Source organism: Melanostigma gelatinosum, assembly GCF_949748355.1.
Source record: "Melanostigma gelatinosum genome assembly, chromosome: 14".
In the NCBI taxonomy this organism is placed as follows: Eukaryota; Metazoa; Chordata; class Actinopteri; order Perciformes; family Zoarcidae; genus Melanostigma; species Melanostigma gelatinosum.
Window position 1 is genome coordinate 22,126,387 of NC_136647.1, and position 12,409 is coordinate 22,138,795.

Sequence of the window (12,409 nt, forward strand, 5' to 3'; positions counted from 1 at the left end):
TTTATGGTTGATGTTACAATTGTATATGTTTCAATCTGATGTTGTTGCTGCATGTGTGCGTTTTTAAGATTGATACCTGCATATCTTCTAAAGATACTCACCTACATATGAAATGTATTTCTGTAGTTCTACCTTCGCATCCCTGGGAAAATGATCCATTATACATATCAAAACATGAATTTGTGCTTGTTTATTAATCCTCTGAGTGTCTGCATTCAATGGTGTTGATCAATTTACCTGAGACATCAATTGCAAGTAACACTACTGCCTTTTCTGTGTCCACTATTGGGTAACAGTGACCAACATGTAGCTTTCCACTAACACTGATGTACAAAGTCGTAGATTTTCACAGACACATCTGGATGGAAAATAACCACCTTTAGTTGACTCACGCAGCGCCTCCATGTAGTGCCACGGCCATTAATATGTCAAATAATAAACTGACTTTCATGTTCTCAGTAGGAAAGATGATTAAACCCAGAGTATTGAATTACTTGTTGTACCTCTGGACCTCCCAGAACGTTTCATTTGGAATGTAGGGTGACGGGGCTTGAGTTCATAATGACATGACACAACATGTCAGAAGCAACAACAGCTTGAGGGCCGGAGAAGAGCTTGTAGGTCAAAGCTCCAAGCACAGAAACACCAGCACAAAATGCTCAAACACAGACACATGATGGGAAGCACTACTGTAAACCCTCTCAGAGGAGATACTTGATATGCATTCATGCCTTTGACTTTGAGAAGTAAAACATGTATTGGGGAAAAGTTGTTGGCACCCTAAACATCATTCATTTGACATTTAATGACCTGATATTTAATGTAATTGATAACATGATCATTCAGAGTCATCCTTCTGGTCCCGTATGTTGTTTGTCTATTCTTTCTTTTTTATTTGAACAACTACATTACTGATTTTAATTAAATTTGCTCGAAAATCTTTAGATAACACCATCTTCCCCATCGTGCGCATCTTAATCAATTTGCAAATTCAGACATTTCCTTTTGTCAAGGTCAGCAAAGCGTCATCAACTCCATTTGTTCTGGAGCGTTCACACATATCCAACAAGCTTCTTCAGCAAATGCTATTCTGGCAGTTTTGAAGGATTTGTTAACATTGCTAGATAAGACATTTTTCTGCCCAAATGTAATATGAACTATTACTATTTGAGGCCGATCTGGATTCAGATATAAATTCTAAATGTTTATATCTCCATTTATTTATTTATTTTGCAAAACATATTTACAGTCAATCTTTACAGCTGTTGGAAAACTGATGCAAAATTAAACAAATAATTAAAAGAAAGCATCACAAGATTGTGTGATTATTTAATAAAAATGTCCTCAGGTGTAGGCAAATGTTTTGTTTCGTCATGATTACAGTGTGGGAAACTTTTTAGTTGGGTGTGCAATCCAAGCACAACTTCCTCTCTTGTCCATAAAAGGAGTGTTGAGTCACTGACTGGAGGACGTATTGCTCAACACGCCCTGTTCTCTGCCTATAAATCAGATACCTGCAGCACAGAAACACAAGTTGGAATCGAGGAGACATGAATACTTTCAATCCGTGCATTCTACTAATCCTGGCAGTCACAGTTTACTGTGTGCCAATATCGCAGATTACTGTGCAAGATGAGAATTTCGCAGAGGTATGTATTCTTGCTTTGTCCTTTTCTGCATGCATTCTCACTATTTTGCTTCGTAGTGTATTTGGACACTTTAACGTTCTTGGGATTCTGAATGTTAGGCTGTACAGGAAACACTAGTAGCTCCTGTAAATAGGTGTCTGCATATTAACAGATACCGCATAGATTATATTATGTACATTCTGCAGCTGATGCATTTTTAAGTATGACTCCTGTTCTCTCTCTCAGGGCTACCTGAAGAGATTCTTCAACCTAACAGAGGAGACTGGTCCAACTATCAGACGGGGGGTCAGTCCAATGACCAGGAAGCTGAGTGAGATGCAGAGATTCTTCGGTCTCCAGATCACCGGGACCCTGGATACTGAGACCATGGCGATGATGAAGAAGCCCCGCTGTGGCGTTCCAGATGGCAACATTGCCCGTTTCTCCACGTTCGGAGGTAACAAGTGGGAGAGGAACAGCCTGACCTACAGGTGAGTGATCTGAAGAGAGAGAGTGTGGGACAGATGAACTGTAGATAACAGATGAACTGTAGATAATCTAAGTAATAATATTCTTGACTGTTGTTCCGCCCATCAGAATAGAGAACTACACACCTGACATGTCTGTGTCAGAGGTAGATGACTCCATAGACAAAGCCCTGCAGGTTTGGGCCAAAGTCACTCCTCTGAGATTCACAAGGATCTACAGTGGCACCGCTGACATCATGATCTCCTTTGGACGCCGATGTGAGTACAGAAGAAGTGTTCCACTCTCTACAGTTTATTGATAGTGAGGTTCCATTAAGTGTCTTTGCTTTAACTCCATGTGTTTCTCTGTCCTGAATCACATTGAACAGCTGATCAATACTATTTCAAAGCCAGCTCTGATTTTTACACTAATTCAGTGAATGGATTGTGTTTGCAAAACCTGACATGAGCATGTTCTTGTTAACAGCACATGGTGATTTTTACCCCTTTGATGGCCCTGATGGCACTCTTGCCCATGCCTTTGGCCCAGCACCTGGCCTTGGAGGAGATGCTCATTTTGATGATGACGAGACCTTCACTTTTCGCTCAAACACCGGTCAGTTTTGTCCTCATCTACCGAACTACTGTCGGTGTATGTATTTACAGGGTTAAATCATAGAGTGGAGCTGTTACTAACCTGTAGCTCTGTGTTTTCTGCTGCAGGCTACGTCCTCTTCATGGTGGCTGCCCATGAGTTCGGCCACTCTCTTGGCTTGTCTCACTCTGATGATGCTGGTGCTCTCATGTATCCCGTGTACTCATACAGCAACGCTGACACCTTCGTTCTGCCCCGGGATGATGTCAACGGCATCCAGTCTCTCTATGGTTCGTACCAACTGGTTCAATCATCGATATGCCTGTTTGCACACATAGCACGTGACCATAAAATGTGTTAACACCATCGTTGTAATGTGATTATGATTTTATTTAACCTTCAGGTCCAAACCCTGACACGGATACCTCTGTAGTTGAACCTCAGCCCCCCACCACCCCTGATTCCTGTGATTCCACCCTGGTCTTGGATGCTGTTACCACCCTGCGAGGAGAGATGCTCTTCTTCAAAGACAGGTATTGTAGACGTACAGTAGAATACTCAAAAGTTGGAATGCTGAAGTCCATTAAGGGTGTTTTCTCTTCATGACATCTCCATTACAAAGCACTGAATGGTTTGGGACCAAAATACATCTCTGATCTGCTGCTACCTTATGAACCATCCCGACCCCTCAGGTCGTCTGGGACCGGTTTACTTTCTGTTCCCAGAGTCAGAACTAAACATGGAGAAGCAGCGTTCAGTTTTTCTGCTCCACATATCTGGAACAAAGTCCCAGAAAGCTGCAGGTCTGCTGAGACCCTCAGCTCATTTAAATCAAGATTGAAGAATTTTCTGTTTGCTGCTGCCTTTAATTGAACCACATTCAATTAATATATTAATCAATTTCCTGTATTTCTGCATTTTACTGCTGTATTTTATTTCTTACACTGTTTTTTAATTGTTTTTGAAATCTCCTTTTCTTTTGCCTTATGTTTTGATGCTTTTAATGGTTTTATGTGAAGCACTTTGAATTACCTTGTTGTTGAAATGTGCTGTACAAATAAACTTGCCTTGCCTTGCCTTGCTTTCATAAAGAAGATGACTTATGAATGAAATGTCCTTGTGTGTTCTCAGAATCTTCTGGCGGAGCTACCCTCAGAGCAATACACCTCAGCAAAGTCTCATCACAAACTTCTGGCCCAATGCCCCCACCCACATCGACGCTGCCTTTGAAAGCAGACACTCAGACAGAGTGTTTCTCTTTAAAGGTATGTGATCTCAATATCTGCCTGAGGCTCTAATATGACACCGTTTTCAAGATCGACCTTTACATGCAGATACTAATACGTGTTTTCTGTCAATCTCTGTCCAGGACGGAGAGTGTGGGCTTTCAGTGGCTATAATCTAGTGCGTGGCTATCCGAAATCAATTTCAAGTTTTGGGCTGCCCAAAAGTGTGAAGAAAATCGATGCGGCCCTTGTTGACGTGGAATCCCGAAAGACTCTGTTCTTTGTGGGCAGCGATTACTACAGGTGTGTTCAAATGACTTGATGTGAAATGAATTCAGGCGACCGATGGCGGTTCACAAGATGGTTCACAAATGGTGGTCTAATTCCTGTCCGTGTTTCCTCAGTTATGATGAGGCCAGAAAGACCATGGACCAGGGATTCCCCAAGCAAGTGGATCAGACCTTCTCCGGCCTGACCAGCAAGGTGACTGCAGCCTTCCAGTACAGAGGTGAGAAGCATTCAAAGTTTTCCAAGTCAAGGTTACCGAAACGAGAAACGTTTGTCCAGAAACTAACATTGGGTGAATCTGTGTTCTGCAGGTTTTACTTACATCTACAGTGGACCCCACATGTTTGAGTACAGCCTGCGGACGGGGACGTTGTTCCGTGTGCTGAGGAACAGTTACTTCCTGCGCTGCACCAACTTCTAGAGCAGTTTACGAGCTACATTGTTTTTGTAGCCACTCTGAATGAGAATGAAGGCAACATAGTTAAACTGTCCATAATATGTGATAATATATCTTAAAGTACATAATTCTATTGTTGCACACTTACGGGTATATACTTCCAGCACCTTCTACGTTTTTTTTACATTTTGTTATAGCATTTTTGTGATGTCTGCCATTGTTTTTTAAAGTTAATTTAACTCTATTTTGTCTCAGATTATTTATGTCATATTCATAATTAAATGTTTGCTGTTGTTATTTTTGTTTATGTGTACATTGTTTGTTTAATATAGTTTAATTGTGGAACTTTGGAGCGTGTTGCCAAAATGTATGTAACATTGTTACAATTGCACATCTGCACAGATTTGTACACCACTGTGACAAAACATATGAATGTTTGTTTGCAAATATATAAAACAGAACAAATGTGACACATTTAACAGAAATTGGCACCATGATTAGCAAATAAAAGTTGTTTAAATACATTTCTGAGTAAGTTTTCCTGTTATTTTGCAAAATCAAAGAAAATGTCCTGTTTTCGAAAGTCTAGGCATTTGTTCGTGTATGAAGAAAAGAGTTGCTTCTGGTTGGTGAAATGTATTGGCCATTTAAAATGTTGTGTAGTGCAGTAGTTTAGAGTATTTTTTTCATCGCTAGAAATCTGAAAAAAATGCAGTAATATATATATACATTATATATGCATTGTTAAAACAACACATGCTATACAGAATCACGTACATCCTCTAGTTAAATACTGAGACTTCCATGCTGAGGAAGACATGAATGTTTGCAGCAAATGTCGTGGTAATCTATCCAACAGTTGTTTTACAATAATCCACTCTGAACTACACATGTCAGCCTCATGGTGGCACTAGAGGAAAGGTCAGTATTAAAAAGATAACTTCACTCTGAGTGTGAGGGGACCATGAATATAATGGTAAATGGAAAGCCACCACTCAAAGAGCTTAAACACTACATGTCATCATTCACCCATTCACAGCCCTTCATACACTGATGACAGGAGCTATACCATGCAAGGTGCTACCTGCCCATCAGGACTATATAACATTCATACTAAATTCACACACCGTAGGCACAGCTACAGGAGCAATTAAGTGTCTTGCCCAAGGACACTCTTCTCACATCACTCAGTGTATCTGCTCTTAACCGTCTGCAGGTCATCCAAAACGCTGCCGCTTTTAAACCACGTTTTAGTTTTGTATTTTCTGTGTGTATGTAAATTATTGGCCCTATGGTCACATTGTGTTTTTTTATGCTTGTAATTTCTGCCCTGTTAAGCACTTTGTGACTTTTGTTTGTGAAAAGCACTTTATATTTACTTACTTACATCAATATGGACTAGCAGAGCCGGGATCGAACCGACGGTCCTCTGATTGAAGGACGACCCTGCTCTACCACTGAGCCACATCGCCCCACGGTGCCGTTGAAGTGCAATCCATTCAAGTAGTTGTTGATAATGTTGATAGTAGAGTCTCTGAGGGGCTCTGAGAGTTCCAACAAGAAAGAAGGTTCTCCTACTGTACCACCAACAGTAGTGATTCATGCACATAATCAAACTGTCCTACCGACACAGCATCAGTGATGAATATGTTTTCTGTGAATACTGCAAAATAATTCAGACCTGATAGCATGAAAACAATAGCGTATTTTTCAATCCTGACTAAACCTTACTAACTTATATGATTTGTGATGTAAAATCAGCAACATTGGGTCAATATACAGGATACAGAAATAATAACAATAAAATATGATTTTACTAAACTTTGAAATAGAGTGTTGTACGGAACCAAATATGGTCATTTCTCTTGGATAAGGTTAGTGGCCTGAGAATCCGGTTTGAGTGTGTCACATCCATACCACATCGACCACATTATGTCGAATAATATGCTGCCCACTGATGAATAATTCAGGGAGGGGATTAACAGTGGCAACATCAGCATTTACTGTTGTAATACAGCGTTGTTCTAGGAACATTGTAATGACACATAAAGTACAAAACTCACATTACACATTTTCCTGGAAACGGAATTTATGTTTTAATTAAAGCTTTGTGTTTTCTTTCAATTTGATGAATCACACACACACAGATAGATGGACGGACGGACGGACGGACGGACAGATCACATGCTGCTCTCCTATTGCTACACCTTCATCCTCACCATCTATGATTACTGTGGATTTACCTGAAGCAAAAGTTGCACAACAAACATATGTACTGCTCCTCCCAATGTCCAGTGTTAGGAAACAGCAGCCACAATGTAGTTTCCCACCAACAATAAAGTGCAAATGTTTTATAAATAGATACATACATTTATAATAATTTGATTGTGTGATAAATAAAATAATCTAGTTGACGGAGGGAAACTTCTCTGTCAGTTGAAAAACAATCAGGGCCTTCGGATGCGTTACAGCACCCATAAATATGTGACAGTCTGAACGGACCTCAATATCGTTATAATAAAGACAGAAACATTTATCTATAAACCTGATTGTTACAGTGGTTTAGCTGTTGTGAAGCGGTTGGTGAGTGGATTTGCACAGCATGTGGCATCTACAAATACTCCATTACCTGTCACCTGTCAGGACCCTTGACGTGAAGCAGCATGTCTGTGTAAGAGGAGACAGTCTGCAATTAAAGACCTGTCAATCCATGACAGACTGCCTTCACAATCTGAGGATATCGCTCAGAATACCACCTTAAGAAACAGATTAAGATATCAGCAAACACAATTCCTTGTTCAGCTCCACCTGCTGAACTGGTCAAAAGACAACAATAAGACTCATTTCCATATAACTTACTTTATTCATCCAGTTTGTTCCTAGAATATTTGATTTTAAAATGTGTGGTTTCTCTATGGAAATGTCATGTGTCATGGGGATTTGTTTTGGGGCTGAGCAATCAAAGCCAATCTTCTCCCTCTTATCTATAAATGGAACAGTTGAGTAACTGACTCAGGAAGGTAGTTGCTCAACATACCCGCCCCTCAGCCTTTATAACAGCTGACTCCAGAACAGACAAACAAGACACATTCAACGAGGAAGCATGAGGTCCTGCAGTCTGTACATCATACTGAGCCTGGCAGTCACAGTCCACTGTGTGCCTGCATCACAGGTCACTGTGCAAGATGAAGGTTATGCAGAGGTATGTATGTGTTCATTACTTTGCATTTAAGACGTGTTCCAGATGTGCATTTTGTGGACTTTCGTTTCTCCACAAATTCTGAAGCTCATTACTGATTTACCACTTACCAGTATTACATCCTTGCATTCTTCTACAGAGCTACCTGAAGAGATTCTTCAACCTAACAGAGGAGACTGGTCCAACTATCAGACGGGGGGTCAGCCCGGTGACCAGGAAGCTGAGTGAGATGCAGAGATTCTTTGGTCTCCAGATCACCGGGACCCTGGATACTGAGACCATGGCGATGATGAAGAAGCCCCGCTGTGGCGTTCCAGATGGCAACATTGCCCGTTTCTCCACGTTCGGAGGTAACCCCAAGTGGGAGAGGAACAGCCTGACCTACAGGTGAGTGATCTGAAGAGAGAGAGTGTGTGACAGATGAACTGTAGATAACAGATGAACTGTAGATAATCTAAGTAATAATATTCTTGACTGTTGTTCCGCCCATCAGAATAGAGAACTACACACCTGACATGTCTGTGTCAGAGGTCGATGACTCCATAGACAAAGCCCTGCAGGTTTGGGCCAAAGTCACTCCTCTGAGATTCACAAGGATCTACAGTGGCACCGCTGACATCATGATCTCCTTTGGACGCCGATGTGAGTACAGAAGAAGTTTCAGTGGTGGAAGCAGAACTCAGATCCTTTACTGAAGTAAAATTAGAGATACAATACTCTAAAATACTCCATCACAAGTACAAGTACTGCATTCTTTGAGTTACTTAACTAAAGTACAGAAGTATAATCTAGAATATTTTTTACTATATTATATTATATTATATTGTAAAATTGTTCTGCATCATATTTTACACGCTCATCATATCGAGTCTTGAGCTTTAAAATAAAAAGGTCAGCGCATATAGTTTATCAGCCATTGTTCAGGTTGTGTGTTGAACAAATAAATTATACTTCATGCAAGTTCGCAAGAAATAAAAAAAATGTATTTAAGTACATTATGTGGGTAATGCACTTCCACATCTTTTTGGTATTGTTTGATTTTCTCTCAAGTGTATCTCTTTGTAAACTCGTTAATGTTATTACAACTATAATGTACTACATTTGTTATTCTGATTTAGCTGTGTGAGGTATCTATCTTTCAGCATGTCCTATTCAGCTTGTTGACACCTCTGCAATAGTTGCGTATTTGAGTGGCATGTCCCTTAATTCCTGACAATGGTTGCAGTGTAGTTACATAATATATGTTACCTAACATAACAAAGACACAACAGTCATTCCTCTGGTGGCATGCCAGAGCTTGCAGTCATCTTGGAGGCATCTTTACTATTTTTTAAGGGTTAAGAGACGGTGTTTATTTTAGCTCAGGTTTGTGATCTTGACATCCAACAGAGAAGTTTGTGCTGCGGTACAATAGCAATGAAATGCTTTTGTCTATCCAGTTGTGATTTGATGCTTTTTACAAAGATACAGTAAGTGCAGGAGAAAACAACATTTCACAGCACAAGTTCTAGTTTGCAAAACCTGACATGAGCATGTTCTTGTTAACAGCACATGGTGATTATTACCCCTTTGATGGCCCTGATGGCACTCTTGCCCATGCCTTCGCCCCAGGACCTGGCATTGGAGGAGATGCTCATTTTGATGATGACGAGACCTTCACTCTCGGCTCAAATAGAGGTGAGTTTTTATATTGATGCACAACATAGTGTCTCTTTTACCCACTAACGACTGTCAGTGTGTGTTTTGACATGGTATAATCATGGAGAGAGGCGTAATAAGGCAGCAAGCTCTGAAGTGCCTTAAACTTGCATTCTCTCTAATGTCCACCAGGGGGTGACTCCTCTGGTTGTATAGAAGTCTATAGAAAATGACTCTACTTCTCTCTTGATTTATTCCCTCAGTAAACATTGTAAACATGAGTTTATGGTCTCAATCTCTAGTTTCAAGTCTTCTTCAATACAGCATGATGTTCATTTAGTACATTATGGTCCATTTAGAGTCAGATCGACCATAAAGCAGGGGATGCTTTAGGGCGGGGCTACCTTGTGATTGACAGGTAATTACCACGGTGTTGTCTGGTCTGGGAGTTGTCATGTCGTGTCTTGTTTTCCAACTTTAACCCTTTCACAATGTGTTTTCAGTTCATGAAAGTTGATTATTCACATTTTGGTCGCCTAAAAACCTCTTATTCTATGTTGTACCTAGCTCCGCCCTCTCATGTCATTTCTGGTAGCAAAAGAACAAGATGGCGACCGCCTAAATGCCGAACTCAAGGCTTCAAATCATAGCCCACAAACCAATGGGTTACGTCACAGTGACTTATATCCAGTCTATCGCTGTTACTAACCTGTAGCTCTGTGTTTTCTGCTGCAGGCTTCATCCTCTTCATGGTGGCTGCCCATGAGTTCGGCCACTCTCTTGGCTTGTCTCACTCTGATGATGCTGGTGCTCTCATGTATCCCGTGTACTCATACAGGAACCCTGACACCTTCGTTCTGCCTCGGGATGATGTCAAAGGCATCCAGTCTCTCTATGGTTCGTACCAACTGGCTGGATCACACACATAGCTTGTGATCAAATTCTCTGACAATCTCTTGTACAACCTTTGATGATGCGATTCCACTGTTTGGGATTTGCAATCCAGGGCTTTCTAAATACTTGGGAACTCATTTTGTCTATGTTCCAGGTCCAAACCCTAACACGGATCCCTCTGTAGATAAACCTCAGCCCCCCACCACCCCTGATGCCTGTGATTCCACCCTGGTCTTGGATGCTGTTGCCACCCTGCGAGGAGAGATGCTCTTCTTCAAAGACAGGTATTGTAGACACACCGGAACTTCTGAATCCAGAGCCCTAGGATTGTTTTTCATTGTAAGAGGTGTGGCTCATGTGCAAAATGTTGTCGTGTGTTCTCAGCAAGTTCTGGCGGAGCAAGAAACCTCAGCAAAGTCTCATCACAGACTTCTGGCCCAATGCCCCCACCAACATCGATGCTGCCTATGAAAGCAAACACTCAGACAGACTCTTTCTCTTTAAAGGTACGTGATCTCCTTATCTGATCATTTCAGGTTCATCTCAATTTTCTGCTTTTTTTCTGTTAACTTTCTTATGAAATATTTTCTGCCTGCAGGTCGTAAAGTGTGGGCCTTCACTGGCAACAACCGTGTTCGTGGCTTTCCTAAAAAACTTAAGTGCTTGGGTCTGCCAAAAGCTGTGAGGAACATTGATGCTGCTGTCTATGACGTGGAATCTGGCAAAACTCTGTTCTTTGTGGGCAGCTATTACTTCAGGTGTGTTCAGAGTATGCTGTTTTCAGTATTCTAACTCTTTACCCTTATTGAATGTATCTAATTCCTGTCTGTGTTTCCTCAGTTATGATGAGGCCAGAAAGCGCATGGACCGGGGATTCCCCAAGCGAGTGGATCAGACCTTCTCCGGCCTGACCAGCAAGGTGACTGCAGCTTTCCAGCACAGTGGTGAGAAGCATTACAAAGCTGAACTGAGCTGAAAACAGACATGAGCAGTTTTTCTGACAAATGAAGGAAGAATCCTTAAACATGCAGCAGATTTAGTTACCTTAGATAGCTGTTTTCTTTCTGACCTGCCTTTATGCTAAGCTAAGCTAACCGTCTCATAGATCCAGCCTCATATTTAATGGACAAACATGACAGTGGTATCAATATTTTCATCTAATTTTGTGACGGGAAGAAGGGATTAAGCAGTTTTCCAAAATGTTAAACGTTCCTACAACTAGCACAGAAACTAACATTGGGTGAATCTGTGTTCTGCAGGTTTTACTTACATCTACAGTGGACCCTACATGTTTGAGTACAACCTGAGGAAGGGGAGGTTGTACCGCGTGCTGAGGAACAGCCACTTCCTGCGCTGCACCAACTAGAGCAGTTTACGAGCTACATTGTTAAAGTAGCTGCTCTGAATGTACACCAACTGTGTTAATAAAGTTTTACATTTTAAATATTTATATTTCGCAAAATATTATATTTTTAGCATTTAATTTTATAAAATGTATTTTGAGCAGCAGTTAAATAAAGCAAATAAAATGTAAAACATATTTTTGTATGACACTTTCCGCCATCCTGTAAATCCAATAGAGTCTAATCTGAGGGGCTTCTACTGTTCATGGTGATGCCTCTGGGATGAAACATCTCAAAGAGGGTTCTTCAAGATACCAAGTCCACTTGCATTTGACCTGTTACTGGCGCTGCTGTTCTTTTTACATGTTATCTAATGATATTATAGATGATCTGGAAAGCTCTGGTTATGTGTGTAACCAATGCATTATTACAATATTGTTACTGATACAACAAAAACAGGATCAACAAAGGTCTCCTAATGTTCTTGCAAATTAATGAAATCAATATAAAAATGAACCTTTGTGAAGGCTCTGATGCTTTAATTTTGTGACTGTACTGCCACCTATGCTATTATTCTGGAACGGCTGTGGCTCAGGGGGGAGAGCGGGTCATCCTTTAATCTCAATGTTGGCGATTCGATCCCCGGCTTCCGCTGTCCACATGTCAAAGTGTTATTGAGCGAGACTCTAAACTCCCCGGTTGCTTCAGCAGCTCCTTGCTTTTAAAGTTTAGGA

At 40.9% G+C, this 12,409-nt stretch overlaps 1 protein-coding gene across 1 annotated transcript; it reads left to right on the forward strand.

Annotated features, from left to right (window-relative positions):
• Positions 1–1,547: 1,547 nt before the first annotated feature.
• mmp13a (matrix metallopeptidase 13a) lies at positions 1,548–11,747 on the forward strand. The gene is made up of 20 exons (XM_079283924.1): positions 1,548–1,649; positions 1,875–2,119; positions 2,226–2,374; positions 2,583–2,711; positions 2,819–2,980; positions 3,094–3,223; positions 3,822–3,955; positions 4,060–4,219; positions 4,321–4,424; positions 4,516–4,622; positions 7,672–7,803; positions 7,940–8,187; positions 8,294–8,442; positions 9,349–9,477; positions 10,174–10,335; positions 10,487–10,616; positions 10,717–10,838; positions 10,931–11,090; positions 11,173–11,276; positions 11,592–11,747. The coding sequence occupies exons 1-20, from the start codon at positions 1,551–1,553 to the stop codon at positions 11,696–11,698; spliced, it is 2,862 nt and encodes a 953-aa protein (XP_079140050.1). The 5' UTR covers positions 1,548–1,550; the 3' UTR covers positions 11,699–11,747.
• Positions 11,748–12,409: the final 662 nt, after the last annotated feature.

What these genes read in the sequence shown, in the direction of transcription:
- mmp13a (XM_079283924.1), top strand. Translation starts at nt 1,551, where the DNA reads ATGAATACTTTCAATCCGTGCATTCTACTAATCCTGGCAGTCACAGTT. An exon ending in GATCTCCTTTGGACGCCGAT is followed by an intron (nt 8,443 to 9,348) that starts GTGAGTACAGAA and finishes TCTTGTTAACAG; the next exon opens with CACATGGTGATTATTACCCC. An exon ending in TGCAGCTTTCCAGCACAGTG is followed by an intron (nt 11,277 to 11,591) that starts GTGAGAAGCATT and finishes TGTGTTCTGCAG; the next exon opens with GTTTTACTTACATCTACAGT.